At 43.5% G+C, this 25,344-nt stretch overlaps 1 protein-coding gene across 2 annotated transcripts in view; it reads right to left on the bottom strand.

Moving 5' to 3' along the window:
- The window catches only part of SLC4A8 (solute carrier family 4 member 8), a 544,868-nt gene that overhangs the window by 345,255 nt on the left and 174,269 nt on the right, over positions 1–25,344 (bottom strand). For both annotated transcript variants that reach the window (XM_085654497.1, XM_085654496.1), the window contains exon 2: positions 4,732–4,813. Coding sequence is in view for 1 of the 2 variants with exons in the window: in XM_085654496.1 (XP_085510622.1) it covers positions 4,732–4,813 (82 nt within the window). In the remaining variant the exon portion in view is untranslated. The remainder of the gene's footprint in view (positions 1–4,731; positions 4,814–25,344) is intronic.

The following is a 25,344-nucleotide window of genomic DNA, read 5'->3' as shown; positions in this document are numbered from 1 at the left end:
GGAAGAGATGTAACTGGTTGAACCGGAAGCTATTGCTGGAATGGTGGTATTTTTAGCTCACTCTTAAAGAACTCAAAGGATTAGGTGGTTATGATGAAGGGAGGAACGGAATTCCACAGTTTGGGAGTATATACCAAGGATTTCGAGTGTCCATTTCAGTCCACAGAAAGAAGGGTCTCTTCTTTACGCAAGTGATACAGGCCACCTCAGGTGACTGGTCACTTTGAGAGATAGTTTGGAGCCTTACAGTGGAGGAATTTGGGAATAATGGAAGCCAACTTTAAGGTACTTCTTGGTCTGACTGGGAACCAGTTGAAGTATTGTCAGCAATCACTGCTACTTACTGACAGTGAGGTCATACAGAGTTGTAGACACGTACTCGTCCCAACTTCAACTGCACATCTATTTACTGACTGCAAAGTCATCAAAAGAGCAAGATACTCCTTGTGATGTTATCAATGGCCACAACTATTTCCTGATTTTGATATCATCAGAAGGGAAAGGCACACATGCTATCTACAAGAAGAGCTACTTATTAACTGTGATATAGTCAAGATACACTTGCTCATTGCAATATCATTAAGTGGCACAACTAGTTACTCATTGTGATATTATCAAGAGGGTAAGATACTTACTCCTTATAAAATAATCAACAGGGAAAGCTACTTACTGATTGTGACACTATGAACCCTTCTGGTACTGATCTGCTTCCTGCGACCAACCAGTGGCGGCTCCTCCGCTAAGGCAGAGGAGCGTTGTCCCACTGCTTTTCAGCAGTGTAAATAAAGGGAAAATAAAATGATAATAACTCAATGTTATTATCATTAAAAAAGATTCTGCTGCAGCAGCTTTGCAGGGCAGGGCTGCTCTGCCCACAGAACAGGGGGAGGAGTGGTGGGCACTCTGTAAGTGCACATGAATGTTTGGCTGTCCATCGTGGGCTGGCAAAACAATCATGCGCACTTTGCATGATCTCCACCCAGGCTGCATTACAGCCTGCATGGAGAACATGCAGAAGCTTCCAGTCGCTGTCTGACCGCTAAACCACAGCGCTCAGACCAATCACAATGCTGCATTGCAGCGTTGCGATTGGCTTAGAGGAACCTGGGTGGTTCCTGTTCCGGCCTGACGCGGAGGACAGTTCTCACATGTACACTTATACTCTCTTTTCAGACAATAATTCACACTATATCAGCCTGGCTATTCCTTTTTGCTCTGCGAACTTGTGTTTTAAGATTGACATCACTGCGCTCAATTACTGTTCAGCATTCACCCGAACTTTAAGTCAACATTCCAATGGCTCTCATCATTTATCATCCTCCCCTGGAACCACTTTACCAGGCTCGGAAAAGCTCAACAAAGCCTCATAACTGATCCACAGGACATTCCAACAGCATCTAAAAGTAGTCTGGCTCACAGCAAACAAAGCCATGGTAGCCTTACAAATGTTTTACATTTACCTCATTCTACACTGCACATCCAGACCATAATTACCACTGATCTATTCTTCATACACTTATCCTTTTGTACCAATCACCAAGAAACAGGACTGCAAAAGCACTAGCACTCCCAAATAACTCAAAAAGGGCCTTTGTCATACTGTCATCTGAAGTATTTGAAACGTTCGAAGAGAGTCTTGGATAGCCTCCTTCCAAAGCATTCCTACAGCTAACAGAATAACATTCTTTAAAATACATTCATGACTTATGACCAGGCCAATCCCCTAATGATAAAATATACATTTATGGTTAACGTCACGATGCCTTAAAATGATTAAGTTTGCTTAAGATAACTGAACCACATTTTCTATTACCAATTCGTATGGTATTCCTTCTCTGGGGAAACACCGCTTTAGAGACTGCAGCTGCACCACCTTATCAGTAAACAGATTGTTGTGTAACTTATTTTCTGGCAATTTCTAGGAATACTGTGTGGGTAAGAAAGGGCAATGTACTGGCAAACTACTAAAGGAACACACGCTGCAACTTGAAAGAAAGGTTGCTCTGATAACTGTACAAGAATCCTAGAAACTGCATGTTTTTAAAACCTTATTACCATCACTTCACATCAGTCCCAGACCTCCAGAGGTTTTCATAGCGGTTTTAAAAACCCTGATTCCCACACTATCTTATGTGCTCTCTCATTAAGTAATCTTCTCGCGCTTCAGCAACACAGCTTTGTATAAAAGACCTAAGAGGATGTGCGTTCAGTCGTTCACAGTTCTTTTGACATCTTGCACTGCTCTGCTCTTTAGTTCTTTGGAACTGCAATCATTTTACCTATATGACGTAAAATCTAGTCATTGTATGCAACCAGCAACATCTTAAAAGAAAATTTCAGCTATGCAGATAGAATGCAATGAATGCTCCTAGCTAATGCCTCGTTTTGGAATATGGAAATCGCATCCACTAAATTACGTTTAAAACATTTACTAATCAGGAAATCAATCAAAAACATATAGGTCAGGGGGATAGCTTCTGGGGAATTGTTAGGGGTGAACCCCCCCCCCCCCCCCCCCAAAAAAAAAAATGTCTTTCTGATAAATAGTTGGGAACAGGTGTTTTCAGTCGGGTATGCTGAGATGTCCAGATGTCACCTAGAATTTTTATATCAGTGGCGTAGCAAGGTGGGGGCGTCCGCTCTAGGCGGCATGAATTTTAGGGGCGGCTGAAACCTCCCACACACCCTCTCTGTTTTGAAAGTCCTAAAAAATGTTAGTTATTATAAAAATATTGTGTTTTCTCTCTTAGTACTCCTACCAATCCGCATTCCTATCCCTTCCCACTCCTCCTTAGGGCCCTCTCATGAACCCTGTTTGGCGTATAATGTATCTTTACAGTATATGCCAGCCTAATTGTTGGAAAATCTACCCCCCTCCCAATCTTACTGATCAAGCTACACCACTGTATAAGGTTGGTGGATGTGTGGTGCAAATCTGCCCTTTGACAATCAAATAGATGATTTAAAGAGGAAAAACATGTTTGCATCAGTCAATGTGGGACTCCTCTATATTGGGTATTAGGTTGCTGTCGACCCAGGTTTTTCGATTCAGTCTCCACGGGTCAACACACACCTAGGTCCGAATTCATAAAAATTAGCATTCAACATACAAAGGGTTGAATCTGCTCTATACTGCTATCATTACAGATACCTTCCAACACGTTTCATGTTACACATTCAACAGAAAGTGATATCATTATTGTTACTGCTTTATAGACATGGTACTGCGCTTGAGCTTTCTGCTCCAAGTGAAACCCATCAATTTGCCCATCTTATCCCCCGACACTCCGGTATATATTTGACTACATCCCCTCAGTGCCGGCATTATTCACATTACATCATCTTCCACAAGCTGCAGGCTAACACATCTTTCATGGCAAGCTTATATTTAGATAAATACAGCTACTGTAGTTTAACTCTACAAGCAGGTAACAATCTCACAATCTGCCTAATGTTTGTCAGTGATCTGTAGTTAATCTTTAGGCACTCATATCTTAATGTGCACCTCTGCAATCACATCTGGAATCATAGTTCTTTTACATGCATTTTTATCTGAGTCAGTTATTTTACCCATGCAAGATCACTCTTTTCTAAAGTCCTGGCGCTCTTTATTAACATTGGCTGATTCGGTATTGGATGACAATTGAGAATTACTCCAACAACCATATTGTTCAAACACATTTCTTGATTGTATACACCTTCTCTTCCCCATCACCTAATATTCCACCCCACACCATTTGTTTATCTTCATCCTTCCAACTTTTCCACAGAAATGCCTTTCACCCACACAATGAACCTGACAATTCTCTTCCTTATAGCAATAAGCTTATTTATGACATTAAGTCCAGTAAATAACAAATGCTCTTGAACTTTACTGAAATTAATGCATACAATTGCTTGGTCGTGCAAGGCTTGTTTGGGAATATATTCACTTTTGACCTGGGAATTAGCTTTCTTTGAAGCATCTACATATTTAATAAAGGTTTCTTCGCCAACAAACCGATTCCTAAAAATTAGGGGTGATCAGTGCACTTTTGTTTTGGAGAACAGCATGAAAAACAGAAGAATGAAAAGTATGAATTATTGGCCCTGCCCTAAAAAACTCTATATATGAAGCTTGATTTTTGTACATCAAAACAAACATGGTACCCTTTCGCAATAAAATGTATATAACAGAATAAGGAATATTTTGTGAATGAAATACTTTTCATTGCAAAGAGGAGCTAATTAATTATTGTTAAAAAACATTTTTTTTTTAACTTTACATTGTAATTGAACTGTACAGAAGTTGTGGCTTCATCGCTTCTTCAAGTAAACTCACGTCATTATCCTTAATCCTGGTCTACATAAACAGGCAAAGGTCAAGAACAAGAGACCTTCCGGGTCTAAACGATGAAGGAAGACACCTTAATATGCTGTCACACAGAAATGAATAATTTCTAAATAATTTGTTAATACCTCCTTCCCCCTTTCTTGGACCCCAGCGTTTCTAATAGGGCCTGTAAAAATCATTGAAATGTACTTTGGGGCGACAAAGAGGCAAAGGCTGAGTTCAACAGATATATCCGGAATCAAAGCAACCAGCTAAGGCTGAAAGGTGGCCCTCGAGAACCAACAGAGGGCAGACAATTTTATATGTCACATTTTATTAATAAGTTATAAAGATAACTATACATCAAAGAAACAAATGAGCATGCGTGAAAGAGGTCTGAACTCAGTTTATCGCCTTACCTTCCAACTCTTCTTTCTCATAATGAATATTGAGGATGGAACTGGTCCCGCCTTGATCCACCACTGCCTCCTCATCTGGTCTCTGTGTAAAGAAAATTCAGGCAGATTTAAATTATCATATGCAAGTTTTGTATTACAAATTAATTTGCATGTCAAAAGCTTGCAAAATTCAGATTGTGTATGCTCGGCCTGTAATAAAAAATTGGACAGTTCATGCAGTTACTGAAAAGCAAGCAAGCATTGTAGCAAATAGAGTACATGGTCAAAATAAAGATTGAAACAGTAGAAAAAGAAGTGTTGAAAGACAGTTAGTTAATTAGAGCAGGAGTTCTGAATGGGCATAACTCAATGACTTCCCACTGAATCTTTAGAAACGAGTTATTTTTTCCGTGGAATTCTAGAGAATTGGTGATATCCAACCTTGTGCACACTCACACAAAATGTACCCATACTGAACCAGGTCATGGTGGATACGTGCATGTGCAGAATTGCAGACTTTTAACATGATACTTTGATTGCCATCAGATGCCCGGATACCTACTCAAATTTTTAACACACACTTCAGAAAAATTGTGAGCCAACGCAAACCTAGGATTCTGTCAAGTGCTCGGGAAATTCACATTCTAGTCAATGTAGTCTGCACAGTGCAAGCTAATTGAAAATGTAGTATGTGAAAATATATCCTGAATATGAAATAGGACCTCATATAGAGTATAGCAGAACATGTTCACTGCCATTGATTGGTATGGCTTCCACTCTGCCTCATTTGCAGTTTACTCACCTCAATCACAGGTGATGGGGTACATGGTCTCAATCAACAGAACCTTCAATGGCTCCACTGATGGAACACCTGAACCTAATGTCCCGCCGGCCAGTGGGTCACTGGGTCATAGCAAAGATCACACCGCCCTATTAAGGATGGAGTGTTGTACCTAGGTTTCCCTGCCCCAACATGTGACGCATGGCCCCATGTAGTGTTCTCCCAGGGCATCTGGACCACTGATTTATTTTTGCTTTTCAATTACTATCTTCCACGGTGGGAGTTCGTTTTGGGGAAACAAAAACAATTACAGAGCGGGCAAAACAAATATGGCACCTGCTAGGCAAAGTTCCTTGCTTTCATTGCATCATCTGCACCTGGGGGTGCATGGAAGTCTGTAGAAATCCCACCAGGGAGGCAAGGACCTAAAAGTCAAGAGGACAGTCCTCCGCCAGGGGTGGGGTGACTGCAGCCTTTGTTGATTTGGCAACTGCAAAAAGAACAATTGATGGACAAAATGCAGAACAATATCATACATTCACCCCAGAACAGAGACCTAGGCCTAAATCTATCGTTTTTCTGCTCACCATGCCTTTCCAGTTTGGACCCAGCCATATGCAAATCAGTCTTGACCCTGCACCCAATGGCAACAGTCCAGCACGTACTGCCAGGCCAGGTCAGGTCCTCCATGGACTGGAAACAAGCATCCTAGGGCTGCTTTTTTTTTTATATAGCGCAAACTTGATCCGAATTGGGTATCAGAGCGCTTTACATAGCACCAGTTGCATTACATGAGAACACATTCATTTTTGTTAGGCACGGGGAGATTAAGTGATTTGCCCAGAATCACAGGATGTTCAGCGTAATTCCCGAGAGTCGAACCCAGTTCTCCAGATTCGAGGTCAACCGCCCTAGCCGTTAGGCCACCTTCTCTCCTTAGGACCGGTGTAGGAGTTTGATCCCTCATCAGCCAGGATAGCTTGACTCCAGTGGAATGGAGAGCACGGGACCCACGTCTAGGCATACCCATGCCACTCGGGTGACAAATATAAAAAGAACAATTGATGGAGAGAATGCATATAAAAAGAACAATTGATGGAGAGAATGCAGAACAATGTCATACATTCCCCCAGTACAGAGATCTGGGCCAAAATCCATCGGGTTTTTTCTCACCAGCCTTTCCAGTTTGGACCCAGCCATATGCAAATCAGTCACGACCCTGCACCCAATGGGAATAGTCCAGCCCGAACTGCCAGGCCAGGTCCTCCCTGGACTGGAAACAAGCATTTGTTGATTTGGAAGGCTGGAGGAGGCCACCACCCTTACTGGAGATATTTTTCATATTATGTATTTTGAACGTATATCAACATTCACATGTAACATGCAAACATACGGATTGTGTATCTGCTGATTCCAAATGTACCATTTCGATGTGCCCTTGGTTTCCTGTTCTCATGTGAAATGTTTTCTTTTACGTGATACTTGTAAAATCTGTTAACAGGCTTTTCCAGTGCACCTGCAGAGTGAAAGCTTGGTCCAATGTATCTCATTAGGTTGCAGATAATTGTAAGTTAGACTCATTGTGTATGAGTTTGGGAAAATACTGAGTTCATGTTATCTACTTGTGCCCTAACCTGATTGGTCCGCTATAAGGTAACCATGTAGGTGTATTGAATGTTAGAATTGTGCCATTTAAGCCAATGTTGAGTAGGCAAGAGTTCAGATGACTTTTAGATTCGTGGCAAATGCTTTTCAGATGCCTTTCTGGTGCCTTTCAGAGCCCCTTTTTTCCTGACTTACTAGCAGTGCCTTTCCCCACTTAGCAGAATAAGGTAATCTCTTTATAAGAGAAATTATTTCATGTACCTTTTATTTTGGGACAACTTTTATCTTATTTTGTCTTTGCTTTTATGATTTTTAGATTGATTTTAAGATTACATTGATTAATGCATGGGGGGAAATCACAGACCCTTTGCTACCCAGAAATCGACCAGCATTACTTACACTCTTAAGCGCTGCAGCTGTCCCGCTGTCTGGGGACATCATAGACCCATTGATGCCCTACTGGACTCCTTCAACCAAGGTTCCCTGCCTGTGGAGAGGGTGAGGGACTGCAGAAAGTGCTCTTAAACTCTGGGGTGCGAGGATATCACATACCCTTTGCTGCCTGGCTGGACTCCATAGACCAGCATGCCTTGTCCATGTAGAGGGCAGGGGTCCAGAGAATGCACTCTTAAGCACTGCAGCTGTCTTGCTGTACGGTACGTGCCTGGCCCTTGGCCCGGGAAAAGACCGGGGCAAGACTAGGCCCGCGTGCACCCGTCTGCGCCCTATCGAGACCGGACCGGGCTACATCTCTTGGCTGCCATCCTCACTTTCACGTTCATTATGGGTAAGTGGAAATATTCACCGGCTCCCACATCTGACAAAAGGGTAACTGGCCGAATATCTTAATCTTTTTAAATTCTGCAGTGGGACCCATTACTGAGGAGATCACCTCGGTGGAGGAGGAACTTGGACTAGTACCAGCCTTCCTGCTGTGGGTACCTTTGCTACTCCTACTGGCCACCCATTAAAGTACCTTACAAACTTATCAACAGATCTTACTCTAGTGCCATCTAGTTCCCCTCCCTCTTGTACTAGGTTCACCACTGATGTGATTATCCACCAGTAATGTGATATTACCATTTTAGACCTTTGTGCCCTATCAAAAAGAAAGGGCAGAGTGAAGGTCACTGTGCAGGGCAAGACTCCATTACTGGGGTTGATAGCGACTCCTGTCCCTCATGCAACTCTCAACTGGGCAAGATACTAAGGAACATTGAACAATTTACCAAAAAATATTTTAAGGAATGCCACAATAGATGGTCCAGTGTTGAAAGAGTTCTCAACTGCCTCATCCACCTCCTGTGTCAGTAACCTGCCACCTTCAACTCGAGCACTCTCTGTCGCTGCAAGTACCCTTGATCTGTGCTCTACATTGCTCCCCAAACCACCCCCACCCCCACCCCCCAAAGGAACCTATTCTAGCAGAGCAGAGTGTGGGTCCGAATACTAAGGTCAGTGCTCCTTTGCCTGATTTCCCTAATGTGCAATCGTCTGACCTGTCCTGTGTGCGATCATCTGGTGTTTTCGTTCAAACCGGTCTGGGGTGTACTCTGCCCGGTGTGGAGCACAATTCAGGCAACAGATCACATTCTTCCGACTGTGACTCCATGCTCTTAGATGTTCTGCTGAAATCTGCACCCTTTGTTGTAGTTTTGACCAATGTCCTCAAAATGAAAACTGGCTACACTGAAGACTGTCAGCAACTCAGAAATAATGTAGTTCATTGGCTTCTCGGGCAGGTGGGCTCCACTCTGTACTTATTTAATTACATCAATATGGCCAGATATGTTCCTTGGTTAGACAAGGGTCCCAGAACCTTGTCCAGAGACTGCACAGTCATTAAATTTAATAATGCGACGTGCTCAAGGGAATTTCTCAGGGCATTAATCCTGCAAGGTAGCTCTGACACAGGCATCACCCCAGTATCTCTGTTTTTTTTACTAATATCTCCACTCACACACCACAGGCCATTGCACTGCTATTGGCCCTCGTAGCACTGATACTTTCTACATTTGCCCAGCTTTTAAGCTGCTTGTTTAATGTACCCACCTCAAACTCTTTTGAACCTTTGAGTACATTGGACGCTATTGATAGACACTCTCCATCGACTGTAATTCTGGGTCTCAGGAACCATCTCTTTCAGACACCAAGACCCACATCAATAACACTACTCACACACTTGACATTCTTTCCTGGAACATTTATTTGTGATTTTCATGCAGCGCGAACTAGACCGGAAGGTATCAGAGTGCTTTACAGAGTAAGCACAGCAACAATAATATGAGGTACATAGAGAATAGATACAAATATATAGTAACATTGCTGCCACTGGGGATCTTAGGGATGATCCTTCCTGGGTGACTTTCTTAATGAGCTTTGAAATCATGTGTCTTCAGGAGACCTGGGAAACTAGCCACAGCTTTTTCCTTGATGGTTACAGCAGTTTCTTTGTACCCACATGGAGCTCTCAGTCGGGCAGAGCCATGGGTGGTCTTTTGACACTAGTCTCTCTTGCTCTCAAATGCAAACTAGAACAACTAAACGTTGGTTACAGTAATGACTTATTTCTGTGATTGTTGTTTTCCAGCTCAAGCAGGCTGCTTGTCATTATTTTTTAGAATGCTAATAGTTCCCACTTCACTGGAGATCATGCCAGTTTACTTAGATGTCTGTTTGATAGATGTTCCAATTCTGTCAGTGTTTTCACTCCAGTGGTTTTAATGGGCAATTTCAACTTGCATCCTTGCGGTGACAGAAGGTCAAAAGATGGTATTTTACATTCTCCTTCCAAACGCTCATCTTATACACACTGCTCACAGTGAGCTGTTTAATGCCCTGGTGAGCAACTATAATTTGTCTGCTCTGTGTAAGGGCAAGACGAAGTCCGGTGATTGAACTTTAATCCCCACATTTACTGGGAGAGGTGCTTTCATCATCATCGATTTTATCTTCGTCTCTACTGCCTTGATGGCACTGCTGATTAATTATAACATACTATGGGTTACAGGAAGTGATCATACCCCACTAGTCGCCACCCTACACTGGAGGCAACATTTGGACCTTGTCAAGAATTTAATCCATGGGCAATTGACAGCACATGGCCATGGACGTAGACTTGAATGGAAGGGCACTGGTCCTGACTCTTTTTACCGCAACTTGTTTGGCCACTGCTCTGATGTCGTTACCTCATACCTTGATCTCCAATATTCAGACAAGATCCTCCTTAGCTCATATGAGTTTACAAGTAGATATGTCCTTATTACTTCTTTTCGAATGCGTCCAACTGCTCAAGTTAAATGATTCGATCATTCTTGTAACAGGCCCCATGATGACCTATTGACAGCTCTCAAGGAGATGTAATGTTGTCTCTCTTAGAACCCCGTATAAAACCACCTTACAGGATAGGAAGTATGCTTTGAAATAAGAGGCTTAGCACAATCTTATTTCTGCCTGTGCTTCCAGATCTCGTGAAACCTTCTGCGACATTGTGAATCAACCACTTTTCACCTCTGACCAAGGAAGGCCACTATCGCAGCAATAATTCTGCTGACATGTGGCTAAAACACATTGAAAATATTTATGATAGACCTTATTATATTGTCAGACCCACTAAGTTTCACCCAGCACGGACTTCTGTGAAGGACGTTTCTCTTTCCTTTGACTGGGAAGAAGTAAGAGATGCTATTCTTACTCTTCCTAGCCACAAGGTCCTGGGTCCAAATGGGGTCCTGATGGACCTATTTAGGTCCAATATTCATCTGTGAGCCCCAATTTTATCTATTTACTTTAACAGTTTTTAAGCATAGTCTCCCCAGCACATGGTGTAAATCAGTTATCATTCTTGTATAGAAAAAAGAGTTCGAGGGCGATCCCCAGGGTTTTTACTTGATAGACTCCGAGGTGAAAGTTATAGGCAAAGTTTTCGTATTCAGATTAACAACTTGGGCCAAAGACTACAGAGTGCTAGCGGATGTTCAGTATGGCTTCAGACCAGGCAAGGGCACTGTGGATCAGTGCCTAAACCTGTATCTCTTAATCAACAGACACTGTGGCCAGATGCGGAGTCATGCACTGAGTCTTTTACAGCTTTATGCTCCGCCTTTGACAGGGTTAACAGAGATAAGTTGTGATCTATAATGCTGAACAGGGGAATCGATACAAATGTTATTATTTTCCTACGTGACCTGCACTGACCCGATCACCTCTGTCAGATATAGCCTGAACGGAGAATGCACTGAGCACTTTACAGTTAATAGACGGGTCAAACAAAGTTGCATTCTGAGCCATTTTTTACGTATTCTTTGTTAACAAACTAAGCAGATCCTTGCACCTGTGGGCCTTGATCTCGCTATGTTAGATGGCCGCCTGTCCCCACACTTTTATAAGCAAATTATACTTTTTCAGTTTCTAGGACAGCCCAGGGTCTTCAAACTTTACTGGATCTTTTGAGTAATTACATGGATACACTTGATCTTAGTATTAAGTCAACCAAATCGCAGACCATGTAGATAGGTCTTAGAAATACTAAAAGTCAAACTCACGTCTGTAAGGGTCACATACTTACTAGAGTCGAAACTTCCCCATAGCTTGCCATTATGTTTGATTCCTTCCTTACTTGGTCCCCACTGGTTAGGGAAAGGAGGCACGCTTTTTCCAGAAGCATTGCTGCTGTCTCTGACTTTGCTGTAAGGTTCGGCCATAAATCGGAGGGGACTATGCTTGAGATCTATGAAGCAAAATGTGTGCCCACAGTGTGTTATGGCTGTGATTTTTGGGGATATGCTAACACTGCCTCCCTACAACGTGATCAGAATACGTTCTTCAGAAGGCTATGACACTCCCCAGTAGTTCATCCACCTTTAATATCCATGAAGAACTGGGGTAGGGTTTTTTGGTTGACCCAATTCTACACAGACAGCATTGTATGGCGGCCCATCTGGCTTATGCCTGAATTGGAACTTAACAGGAAATTACTTAAGGTCTCGGATCGTGCCTCCTGTATACGATGGATTTCTTATGTTAGGAAATGTTAATTCAAGTTAGCGTGACCTTCCCTTTTTAGCAACCCTGGAAGTATTATGAAAGCGGACCTTATTTGGGTAAAACATGCTTTCCTCAGCCAACTACGTGGAAAGAGGGAATCCTTTGCTTCATGAAAGGTCTCAGTCTGGTCGTACTCTCCCGTGTAGTCTACTTTGTATTAAGAACCTTATCTTTTATAAGATATGTCTAAATGTCATTGTTATTTACTAACACAGTTCAGGTTAAATATGGTTCATCCTCTAATGAGCACCCCCAAGGAATTGTCTCATTATATCAATCGTCTACGCTGTATTTGTGACTCTACATCTACACAAGAATACTCTTTACCCATTCTGTCCTATTTAGAAGCACTTTAAATCTCGTTTCTTAAAGTCACTCCTAGTTGGAAGAAACTTTACCCAGGCCAGTCTTGCTTTTCTGTTTTTACATTTATTAAGTGACCCTTTTATTTGTTGGATTGTTGCTTCCAATTAAAACTGGGCTGTCAGACCAAGGAATTCTATAATTGTTGACTTATAATGTTTTGTTTTGCAATGTTTTATCTGTGTATGGTTTGAACTTTTAATGAAACTGTCTTTTATGGTTTATAACTTCAAACTGACTAAAATATATTGATTGACTAATGCATTGATGTATTGATTACCGACTAATAACAAATTTGATTATTTAAATTTGTGAGTTTGCAAATCCTTTAATAAACCTTTATGGTTTGAAACATAACCACTCTCTGTCTTCCTTGTGCAGCCGAATGTGCTTCACGCTATTGAAATGTACTGAATGGTGATTATTGGCCTTAGTTCGAAACAAAGATTTATCAGAGAGCGCTTCATGAGACCTGAATTTGCATGAAACAAACTGCTCCGTCATCTGTCTGACAAAAATCATAGACTAAAATATCAATTTCAAATATGACTACAAAAATACCGCCCTTACATAAATATCTTTGTTTTAAAATGTTTACATAAAATTAAGCCCACGATCAAAAACGTTTCTCCAAGAATTTTACAACTGGAATTGGAATACTTGAATAATCCATTCATTGAGTAGGTGACTACAGCTGGATTTAGATATTTAAAAGAAGTTTAAATGTGTGTAACAAGATTTGTACGTAAGGACGACATTCTGACGGTTTATTTTTTGGTCCATGATTTGGCAGACTATTTTCCCTTCCCATGATTTCAATTAGAACGAATTGAGGATCACGTGCAATCATACATGACACACTCATTCCAACATTAAAAGATCCTTGGAAAAAAAGTGCACAGCTGCCAACAGTTCTTTGCATGTTGGCTCCAGGACTCCAATACTAATAACAGCAAAACGTGAAAGTGGAAAGTAAATTGTTGTTGGCTTAAAAGGAAAAGGCAAATAGTGTCACACATGACAATAGGCCACCAGGCGGCATGCAAGTAGTGTTTGGTACTGAAAGAAGGGCGCAAACTGGTGTATATTTTTCCCTTTCAGATGACTGGCATTTGGATAGCATTAAAGTGATAGGCCCATGGTCTTTCTTTGCGTTCCATCAGGAAGCTCAAACACTGTTCTAGTATTTTAGGGAAAGTATTACTTATAAGGATCAGATTGTCCATATATTGTATTTCATTTCATTTCATAATAAAACGACAAATGTAGATCTTTGTAGAAAGAAAAAATAGTTCACTTTTTATGAGGAAGTCACTGAAGAAGTCACATTTTGCATTTTACATTAACCTCAATAATGCCAAAGAAAAATAACTAAACAAAACACTCATTGTTATGTGCAGAAAAACATACCTTGCCCTGTGACACCACTCACCACAAGGTCCATACACATTGTAAACGAAGGGTGTTGCACCAGAACAAGCACTTCAGTGTTTGTCATATTCAAAGGGGCCCCTCACTTTTCAGATCAATAGATTGCAAGCTAAAACTCAAGAATGAGATCTTACTGTAAACTAAGGGACCCCTGACAGAACCGCAAATGGCTTCACCACATTGACAGAAATCAAGCAAGGTGCCAACATGAGCATAGAGAAAGTAATTTATTTTACCAAAAGTAAAAAAAAGCACCTATTTTTAAAAGGAGCATCAAAACTCAGTGGAGCATTGTATTCAGGGTTACAGGGTGTCATCTGGTAAAGTGCAGTGTTCATCAGTTTTAGAACAATGTATTAAACGATGGCGGTGCAATACTGAAAGTGCTAGTGTAGGATTAAGGCGGCAAAGAGGATGCTTAGAAGATGTGATATGAGTGCACTACACAAAGCTCTCAGTGATTACTGCTGCTGAGCAAACAAAACTGGGACAGCCGCCCCTGCCATGCCGATCAATAGCTTCACAGCCCAGGACATCCTGCAAGCAAGCAACTTCTAAGGTAAAAAGCCCATAAGCAAGTACTTTCAACCTGCAACCTTTCGCTCAAATTTGTTTTTCTCTTTGTGCTTGTTAAAGAGCTGCTGGTGAGTGATGATGATGTCGAGTTGGGTTTGAAATCACTCTTTGCACGGTGTTTGTCCCAGAACTAGAAGCAACCACCCTTTGAGTCAATGGCTGCAGCCCCTGTCCGCTGTCCCATGATTGCAACTTCTGAGAGCTTCACAGTTCCATAAGACCCTCCTGCCAGTTCCCACTACATCCAAATGGTCATGAGTTTACACATCTCTCTCCTGGAGGTCCATGGGAGTCGGGAAGTGGATGGAGTTCATGGCGTCTTAGCTGGAATTACAGAATCCATCGGGGATCACTCCTGTCCCAGTCTTTTTCAGCATCAAAATACCAATTTTAAGAATGTCATATATCAATTCTTGATAAGTCCCAGTGCCTCACAATGAATGCTCAAGTCAATTGTGCCAGTGTGTGTTGCTGATCAACCTATTTTCGAATGGCACCTTAAAAAAGGATATCAGCACGGGGACAACAAGCTATACCAAACACCAGAAATAGCTAAACTTGTCATTGTGGACTTCAGTTTGTCACTAAAAACAGTGACATTAACTTAGCGCAGGGGGGTAGAAATTTTACTTTACCACGCTCGACCCACACTAAGTGGTAAGCAGTGTCTCGGCCCCACTTACGGACATTGTCCTTGGGATGAGGGGGAGATTTACAGTAGCTCGGGTGAGTGGAAGGCTGGAGATAAGTGATGCTCAGTACTTTTCTGAAGACTGACGGCACATGGCTAGCCACAGTACGGAGGAACCTGAAGTTTCCAAGAAGAGGAATGTGATGCTGTGAGCTGAAACTCATCAAGGGTACAACGGAGGAGCTACTGCCAGACCCTTTGAATTTGAGTCACCATTGAAATGGCGCCCATTATGGTTGGCTACAAGACAACCATTGCAACAAGCAGAAAAAAAATAATCAACAACCACATTTGAGCTTTTGCGCTGTCACAGTTTAAACATAACTCTTCCAAGCACTAATTAAAATCCGCAGAAAAATCATTGAAGATGTAAAAATGTGATTTTGGGGGGGAAAAATGATACAATCTGCAAACAAAACCTTGAAAAAATCTGGAAATGATGAGGAAAATTACCATATGCTTTTCTCCTTTCCATGCCCAAACAATACAACCGCGAATATTAAAATGCTTTTACTTTACTTTAACAGGTATATTCCTCAGGGCTCTTAAAGAAGCCGCTTAAAATATTTGCATCTTGCACCAGCATAATGAGTACCATAGATTTAGGACTGATGAAAGTGGAGGAAACATACTGCCGCAACCACTGAGGGGCCAGTACCAGTTTATAGGTGAGGGTGGAGATGTAGAACAGACGGTATTCTGCATACTGCCGGTTGAGCAACCCTCACACTGTTAAAGAAATTCATTAATTTAACCAATTTTACATTTATATCATGTTAATTCTTTTTCTAGAGCGCAGGTTGACCTACTGGTTTCTTGGTGTTGCACTCTAAAAAGTTAAAGACAACTGGAATCTCAGGAATCTGTTATCAACGCTCTGGGATAGGTTGAAGATTTTAAGTCTCAAATGCCCACAAATCTTTATTTTTAGAGAACTCTAGAATAAAACCGGCTCATGAGACTGAATAATGTGCTATACAGTAACCAGGGCAGGCTTTAGTGCTGGTGGCGACCGGTGTAACAATCTTTTTTAGCGCCCTCCCCATGACCTCCTCTTCAGATTCCATCACTACCACCTGGCAAAAAGGGCCCCTCATCTCTCCATAGCCCCTCTCTCACATGCATTTCATTTGTTTTAAAGAACTGGTAAAGGCTGGCTTTACTAATCCACTCAGCTATCCACTTTAAATGCAGATCTATTCTTTGCACCAGATATATTAACCTTCTGTGCTACTTTATGGTGAGAGAAAACTGCCACAAGAAAAAACTCTGATCCCTCTCTCTAGCAGGAACATTAATCACAAGAGTTATCATGAAATTTTTATTGCTGCCTGAAATCTGGAGGCACCAGGAACACTGCATCTTTTAAATCGTAAGTTCTTGCTAAACACAGCACCCCCACCTGAGGTCAGCGCCCCCACTTCAGGTCAGCGCTCAGGGCGACCGCACCAGTCGCACTGCCCTAAAGCCAGCCCTGACAGTGGGGTAGCAAGGGTAGGGCGAGGCTTGGGCCTTGATGCAAGGAAAATGAGCCTCGTTAGTCCCAGTTTGGGAGCAAAATGCAGCCATAAATTAATTAGGGTTCACTCTGCCCCTCACACCCTGGGCTCCAGTGTCACTGCACCTGCTGCACTATTGATAGCTGCGCCCCTGGAGCCACAGTGTTTCGTTAAAGAGAGACAGCGGGTGGAGCGGTCATAATTGCTAGTCAAGGATTCTCCATCATGAAACAGGATGATTTCACCATCCTGGCAATAGAATAAATGTCTATGCTTTTTAGTCAGAGTGGGGTTCATCCTGCTGTATATTTGGTGGTGGTCTGCTCCCTAACTTCTTGGAATACATATTTTACGCTCCGTCTGGAGTCACAGCCCGATTTCTACCAGTAAGGACCTTAAAAATGTGCTCAGCAACCCATAATACTCAAATAAATGTCTTCTGAAGGTGCCACACGTGCAAAAGGTCCTCACAAGAGCTGAGTGTCCACAAAGTGGTAATGGAATGGTGGCCATTCTAGGGTCAGCCCATGATTTGCCCAGTTGTGGGCAGTGCCAGGTTGGGGCTATGAGGACTGACTTGCACATTTGCCCAGTGAAAAAGAACAATTTGGAGATATAACAGGAGTGGGTAAGTGAAGAAAAAGCACAGTGCAAAGAGCGAAAGGAGAGAGTGAGGGAGAAGTGCAGTGCAGACCTGAGGGGTGAGTGAAGCACACTGTAAAGACTGAGTGTGCCCAGTGAGCTTGCATACTGTTAGCAGTGTGAGGGAAACAAAAGCATTGTGCATCGTGAGCGAGGTTAGAGTGGGCAAAGCACTGTGCAGATTGTGACTGTGGGAGTGAGGGGGAAACAGTGAATATTGGAGTATACGCACAGTGCAGACTGTGAGTGAGGGAAGAGCATTGTGCAGGGAGTGGGAAGAAACATACTGTGCAGGCCATGAGTGACTCTTTGCTCAGGAGGGACTGTGCTGAGAATGGCCAAAGCAGAGTGCAGACTAAGGTGAGTGAGACACACAGTGCACCCTGTGAGAGTATTGAGCGAAAGAATGGTGTTGTGGAGACAGCGAAGAGTTTAAGGGGGGGGGGCTGAACACAGTGACTGGGGTGAATGAGAGAAAAGCTCCGTAGACTAGAGACAGTAAGAAGGCTAAATGAAGGAAAACATTGAATAGGCAGCGAGTGGGACGCGCGGTGATAGTGCAGATTGTAAGATTGAAGGAAAACCTCTGTACAGGCAGTGAGTGAAGAGTGAAGATCAGCTGAGTGATGGAGCCCCAGTGCCCAGGGGGTTTGTGCACAAGAAATCCTGTGTAGACAGTGAGTGGGTGGGTGAGCACTTCAGCGGCTGTGAGTTGGGAGAAGCACTGTACAGACAGGGGGAAAGAAGCGCTGTCCGGACAGCAGGAGGGCTGGGCCAGGCATGTGTGGCAGAACTGTACAGTGAGAGGGCTGAAAGAGGGGAACCACAGAACTGGCAGAGTGGGGCGAGTGACATGCAAGCAGTGTCCAGGCCCCGAGCTGCATGCATGGGTTAGATGCTTTGTGCAGACACTGCAGGGCCCTAAAAGAGGCAGAAACTGTGTAGATAGTCAATGGCGTCTTAAGTGGCGCCATTTACAAAGACGCGATGCGCCGGAAGTGCGCTCAGGAAAGAAGCGTGCATCATGAGCGGGTGGGTTTCTGCACAGATTGCGGGTAGAGAGAGGCGCTGTCGGTAGCGCTTGAGCGGTAGGACCGTCGAGACGGAGTTGAGAAGTGCTGAGCAGAGTCGTTTTAAGCCATGGGCAAAGTGGGCCATGACTCAGGGTGCCCTAGCCTTTCAGGGAGGGAGTCCTGATACAGCCAGCCCTGTTCTGCAAAGCGTCTTGCCCCGATGGCCTTGAATGATTTTCAACAGATTGTTGTAAATAGCGTTTTTCTATCATTTATTTTTAACGTGTGACATTTTGCAGACAAAAGTTTTTATGTTTCATGCAACATCCATATAAAAAGTTTCTATTAGATCAAGCCAGAACCTCACATATGAGAAATGGGTGCCTGTCACAGAGATTATTTGCAGTAATTAATATCCGTGAACTGCTGTTGTGTTACAATACGAAAAACACACATCACTATACCAGAATTTCAAGTGTACACACACTTAAAATTTGACCAAAGAGGGCATGAAAGTCCTGAAACTAGATCATACAATGAAAGCTGTTCTGAACAGAGGCCCCCAAAACCCATAAAACGTCCCTGTCAGTGGGGTGGGGCGGGAGTGCTGCACATATAAAAACCGTCCCTCTTAAATATCACCCATGGAGCAGGCTAAGCTTCAGCCGCCCCTGTTGCAACCATCATGTGCGAGGTTGTGTTGTTACTACAGCAACCGCCCGTGGCTGTGCATGAAGCTGCTATGGTGATTTCAAGGACCTGGAGAAAGGCGGGAACAGCCAGCTACACGCACTAAAGTCTAGATGGACCCACTGACCCAGGCAGCAGCAACATGTGCAGCTTACTTTCAGAACCAGAACGGGGGAAGGGGGGGGGGGCAGCACAGCCTCACCAGGCCACGAGGGCTCTCTGGCATTTCCCTGGTAGGCTGCAAGGCAGGGGTCTGCTATCAGCGCTGGTGGCGCCCAGTGTGACAATGTTTGTTTATTGCCCCCCCATGACCACCTCAGCCACGGATTCCCTTACTACCACCCTTTAACAGTGCACTACCACCCTTTATAGTGAAAGGCTGGGCAAGAAATAATAACGCTCTAAACTATACCTTGCAGTTTTCATGCAGCTCTCTGATGACAGTTCATTGCTCGCTGTTCTACATGAGGATTTTAACTTAGAAACTGTAAGTACCAATAGGATCTCTCTGGCAAAAGCAGTAATCTACCAACTTCTTACATTATATGCACTTTGTGGTCTGCATGGTACACCTTCTTTGCAGCAGGCTTATTAACCCTCTGTGTTACCCAACAATGAGTCAAAACTCTGCCACTAGGCAAAACTCCTATCTCTCTCGCTCTTCTTGAAGAAAATGAATCACTGGAGTAATCTTGACATTTTTATTGTTGCCTAAAAATTTCTGAAGCCAAAGAACACAGCAGCAGGTGCTTTAAAAACCATAATATAAGGCGCTAACCAACCGAAGTCGGCATCCGGTGCGGTGGCACCGAACTGGAGTCAGCCCTGTCTGCTATGATGAAGCCCTGAAAGAGCTTATCTAATATATTAGAAAAAAGGCTTTGATTCGGACCCATTGTACCAAAAATGTATTTGGGGTGAACACCTTCTACATAGGGGTGGTTTAAAGATTCCAGTCTGCCTGCGGAGTTCACCTAGGGTTCAAACTTGCCCTAATTTGCAAACATGGGCCAACTTCTAGTTATCAAATTCACTAATGGGTCTGGGCCTGTTTTCTGTCACAATGTCACCCTGAATGAGTGGCTGGTATGAACAGCTTTGCTGGAAATGACTTCGGTTCTCAGCCTGAATCCGCTAATGGAGGCCACATTTTGGACCAGAGGCACACGATAAAGGGGCCTTATCATGAATAAGCTCAGCACAAGCCCACAAACTATGAACAAATGGTGTGCTGATTTTTCCCAAATCCCGCAGTTTACATTACATGCTCTAACTTGGTAACACTGTTAGAACATGAAGTGCATTTCAAGCTCTTAACCCTCTAATTATATGGCATTGCCATGTGCTTCCTGCAGTTTTGCATCCTCTATGGATTGGGGCCACTTACTAAAGCTACTCCATCCTCCATGCATTTAAGACTCTGAGACCTGTTGGAGTAAAACTGGCCGCAGCTTATCCAACAAGACCGTCAATAGCCCGCTCGCAGGTGAAGTATCCCAGCCCTTGCAAGTATTCTGTATTCACTTAACATGCACGAAAGAATATTCAATAGGAATTTAAAAGCCCAATTTAAGAGTTCAGTTATTCAGATGACATGTTCACTCTCGTGGAGCATTAAATATTGATTATGCTGCCCAGAGGGGTAGACATTACCCCCGCATTAATGGGTTAGGCTCAAATCGCTGCCCTTACTTGGATCATGGACCAGTTATCAAACTGACTCAGACTGCAACTGCTGCATTTTATGGTGTCTCTGGGGGACCGCTCTTTGTCTGTCAGCTGGCTCTAAAACTGAGTTTCTCCACCAGCACCTGAATTTCACCCAGGGTTGCCTTTTCTTTCAACCTCGCCCTAAAGTGCCACCTGTTTGTCCTGTGGTGCTCCGCGTGGTCAATCCACTGAATCAAGCTCAATGCCCAGAAAAAGAGCTTTGTCCCTGAGCCCACTGTCTTTTCTTGAGCTAACGGCACACCTCAACTATCAGCTAATTCTTGCTCGGTAATTTGGTTTGCCCACAACTAGAACGTCGTCACGGTAATACAACTTAACCCCTTCAGGAATGCTCTTATGCGGACACCATTCCATGAAGGAGATCAACATATGTGAACGAGATGGCAAACTCCATTGGCATATACATCTGTAGAAATACCATTCCCAGTGCACCGGAAATCCCAACAAATGACAGCAGTTTGGGTATACTGGCAGCAACCGAAATGCAGACTTGATGTCTCCCTTGGCCATGGGCACCTTAGCAACTCAATAGCATCGTCAGTGGATGCATGGGTGACTGAACATAGGTCTTGGTCACGTCCATAATTCGCTGACTCGCCGCCTGGAAATGAAAGATGTTGTATCAGTCTGTATTGGGTCAGTCTTTTTTGAGTATGCTGTCCAGGACTGCTACGCTGACTGAAGGACTTGGACAAAGGCCGGAACTGCCAGCGGCAACACTCAGGTCTGGACTCGCGGACGCTATCTCCAAGGCAGCCAAGAAGTAGCAAAAAGAGTCGCTTACCTTTAGAACAAGACTAGAAAGTACCAGACTCATCAGGAAGGCACTCTGGGGACTGATTTCAGGGTTGGATTCGCTGCCATGATCCAGCCCTGAGAGTGCTTAGCTAATATAATTGAAAACAGACACTGATTTGCACCATTCGGACCAACCATATCAAAAAGGTCTTTGATGGAAGTCCCTCTCTGCATACTTGGTTACGCTCACTTGCCAGAAGAAAAGTGGGTCTGGTTGCACCAGAGCCACATGATAAAGGTGCCTTATCTTGCACGAGTACAGAAACAAAGAAAGGACTGACGCACTCTTTTTTCCAAATCCAAAGGTTTACACGCATGTTCGAACTCGGTAACACTGTTAAAACATGAGCTGCAGACGGCCCACCTCAGAAGCACAGACCAACCCACCAAACATCTAAAGCTCTTTCGCCATCCCTCTAATGCGAGATTCCATGTGCTGCCTGGGGTTTCCTCTGAGACCGGGGACAGCTTGTACTCAAAGAGGCTTATCATGAATGCCATCCCCCTGCGAGAGGCACACTCGCACCGCCCACTCACACAGCCCACACCATACATTAGGCAAAAGAACACTGCAGATCAAGCACAAGATTTGATCCGGAAAAGAACAAGATGTGTTGGATTAAGGTGCGGGGGCTGAAAGGAGCACTGTTCGCAGGAAGTGAGGGGGTAGGAGTTCTTTACTTCACTGCAACCTTTAACCCCAAGATGTGTACAAGTGAGACTATGGCACGGAGTCTGAAAACTGCTTGTCATTTGCTTGACAGTACGTCTATATTAATGAGAATTTCTATTCTGTGATGTGCCGAGCTTGCCAATTCCTTGGCCTCTTGGTATCATTATAGCACATTGTATTTAATTGTGTTGTGTTGTGTTGCAGCATTTATATAACGCTCACTACCCCCATTTAGGGCGCTGAAGTTCATACTTATATGGGTAGCACGCTACTCTATGTAGGGTGTGTGGGCGGAATGATGTGACCTTGGTTTTGATCCTATATGGGAAAGGTTTCCATGTCGTGCCTAATGACCACTGCGGTGCGGTTATCGTGTCATGGGACGCAGCGCGTAGCAGCGTGGTGGATGAGGACGTGTGAGAGACAGACACACAGTTTTATTTTTTCAGGATACTGGTACTTTTGAACAGCTCTCTTTATAGTTTTTCTTATGATATAATCTGTTTAGCTGGCTACTGCCCTGCGTTGTCAAATCTGAGATTTTGGGTATAGTTGTGGTTCTTAGTTGGCATGATTGGGGAGAGATCTGGAGAGATCTGGAGGGATGGGCATTGTGATTATCATCCCGCACCTGAGTGTCATTGTGAGATGTAAAGAAGTGGTCAGATTGTATAGATAATTGGGACCTGCAGTCTTGGACTATATTAAAGTCCTCAGAATTGTCCAACAATGTCTGACAGATCTCTTTAGTTATTACATGTCTCTTCATTTGGTGAAGTTTGTTTTTTTGGCTGTACAGTGCAGGTGATGGACATCCCTCGTAGCAGATATGTCTTACGTGAGTTTAAGAGGTAAAAGTTACAATTTACTGCTGACCCCTGCATATTATGGTCTTAGTATCATTCGGGGGGCCTTAACTGTTATACATGCAAGTACATAACTGTACGAAGTTCGCTTTTTATGTAGTGTTCAAAAATGAGATACACTATGTAGAAAGTCCGGACAACCCTTATTGGCTTACAGGGCTTAAATTAATCATCCCAAATGCTCTCTTTGTGGTAGTGTGAGCGAGCAGTTTAAGCTTATCAGAGGGTAGTTTTAAGCATTTGTTGTACACACAGCGTCAATAAATAAAACACACACTGAAGAAACTCGAGACCAATTTAGAAAAATAACACCGATTTTATATAATTTTTGACACCAAGGTTATCGGAATCAGGTAAGTACTTTAGATGTTATTAATTTTTACAGAATAAACAGAAGTAAATGACAGCTGTCAGATTTGAGGCATGAACCTGGAACGGGGTAATGTTACCCTATGGGAGAAACATTTACTGCATAGGAAAAGACAGAAAATGGGGATTGAGAGACCAGTCCACCAAAACCCAAGGGGGGGGGGGGGAGTTGATTCTTGAGGGTCTCAGGACCACAGAGACACCATCAGTTTACTTGAGCCTGGGCTACAGAGCTCGGGCAGAGGTGTTTTGTAAAGCGAGTTGTTGATTAGAGGCTCTCACGGTTCTTTGTGTACTTGCGGAAGAGGGAAAAAGAAACACAGCAGGGCCACTCTTGGTATGGAGCTGGCCTCTCTTGAAGTTCTTCGACACCAGGTAAGTTTTGGAGCTGTGGTGTTAGGACTGAACACAAACAGGCCTTGGTGCTTGCAACTGGCTCAGGTACCATGGGTATTGGTGCTGAGTGGCTCCTAGGGGTCCTGGAGTCTCCAAACTTGGCAGGGAGACAGATCTGACCTCCCGGAGCAATGAAGACCTCTTTTTGAAGTCCCTGGCTTGATATGCTAAATCACTAGCAATCCTGCTAGATTAGGTGTGTGAACACCTTCCTCCGGAGCAGGCACTGTTTCTGACCTCAGCCCAGGCTCTCACCTGCAGGGGGTTAGAAACTTGTCTGTGGTGGCAGGCTGGACGATACCAGTTAGCCAGCACACTTAATATTGGTAGGTTTTTCAGGGGGCACCTCTAAGTTGCCCTCTGGGTGCATGTCATAATAAATCTAGTACTGGTAATTGCACAAATTTATTAAGGCAAGGTGTTTGATATCAAACACCATAGGTTTCAGTAAAGTCATCATGTAGCTGGGGACTCGTAATGACCAGTGCCCAGTACATATACTTAAGATGGCCTCCCTGTTCACTTGTACCATCTAGTAATTGAACTAGACAGCACATGTATCCTCACATGTAATATAATGCACCCTGCCTTAGAGCTACAAGGCCTGCTGACTTATATATATTATATGTATTGACTTTGGCATGGCTTACAGTGAGTGTGCCATGTCATGTTGTCACACATGGTTTACACCATACCACGCAGCCTCCAATGGCACCCTGCAATGGCAGCCTGCATTAAATATGTATGGGGGTGCTGCAGCCCTTAGGGGCCCTCTTTAGTACCCATGTCCTATGTACCAGGAATACCATTTATTACAGACTCACAGGGGTGCTAAAGGGTGTGCCAATTGTACTACAATTAGACAACTTTACCATGGGTTTAGGAAAAGAGCACTGGCACCTGGTTAGCAGGGACCCTGTGCACATCCGTCGAAAAACATCAGTACCAGTGGCAAAAAGTGGAGGTGACCATGACAAAAAGGGGCACTTCCCTACAATAAATTTATAATGCCATGGCAAACCACAGGTCATCCCTTCTTAGCTTACCTGCATATCGAAAGCAATTTGCTTGTTGAGTTGTTTCCAATTTGTGTGTTGTAAGCCGAAGAGTTCTCTTGAGGCTGCAACCGTTTTCTGGGCTCTGTTGTCGGAGTGTGGATGATGCCGCTATCTAAGAAATGGCCCTGTTTCCAACTGTCTTCAGAAGTGAAAATGCTCCTAGGTGCTTCTAATATTGGCTGGTAGTGAGTTCCAGAGCTGGCGGCTTTAACGGAGAAAGCAGTCCCTCCTATGGATTTCTTATGGTGAGGTGGTATGATAAGTTGAGAAAGCTTAGACCGCAATGTCATGTTTGATTTGTATTGCTTGAATTTAACTTGCAGGTAGGGTGTTTTTTTCCTTGGGAGGTTCTGTGGACAACGCAGAGTGCCTTGACTATTGCCCATAGGTAGCCAGTGAAGCAATG

The sequence above is a fragment of the Triturus cristatus genome, chromosome 4_1, assembly GCF_964204655.1.
Source record: "Triturus cristatus chromosome 4_1, aTriCri1.1, whole genome shotgun sequence".
NCBI classification, from domain to species: domain Eukaryota; kingdom Metazoa; phylum Chordata; class Amphibia; order Caudata; family Salamandridae; genus Triturus; species Triturus cristatus.
The sequence above is the reverse complement of the archived record's forward strand: the minus strand, read 5'-3'. Positions and strand labels throughout refer to the sequence as shown.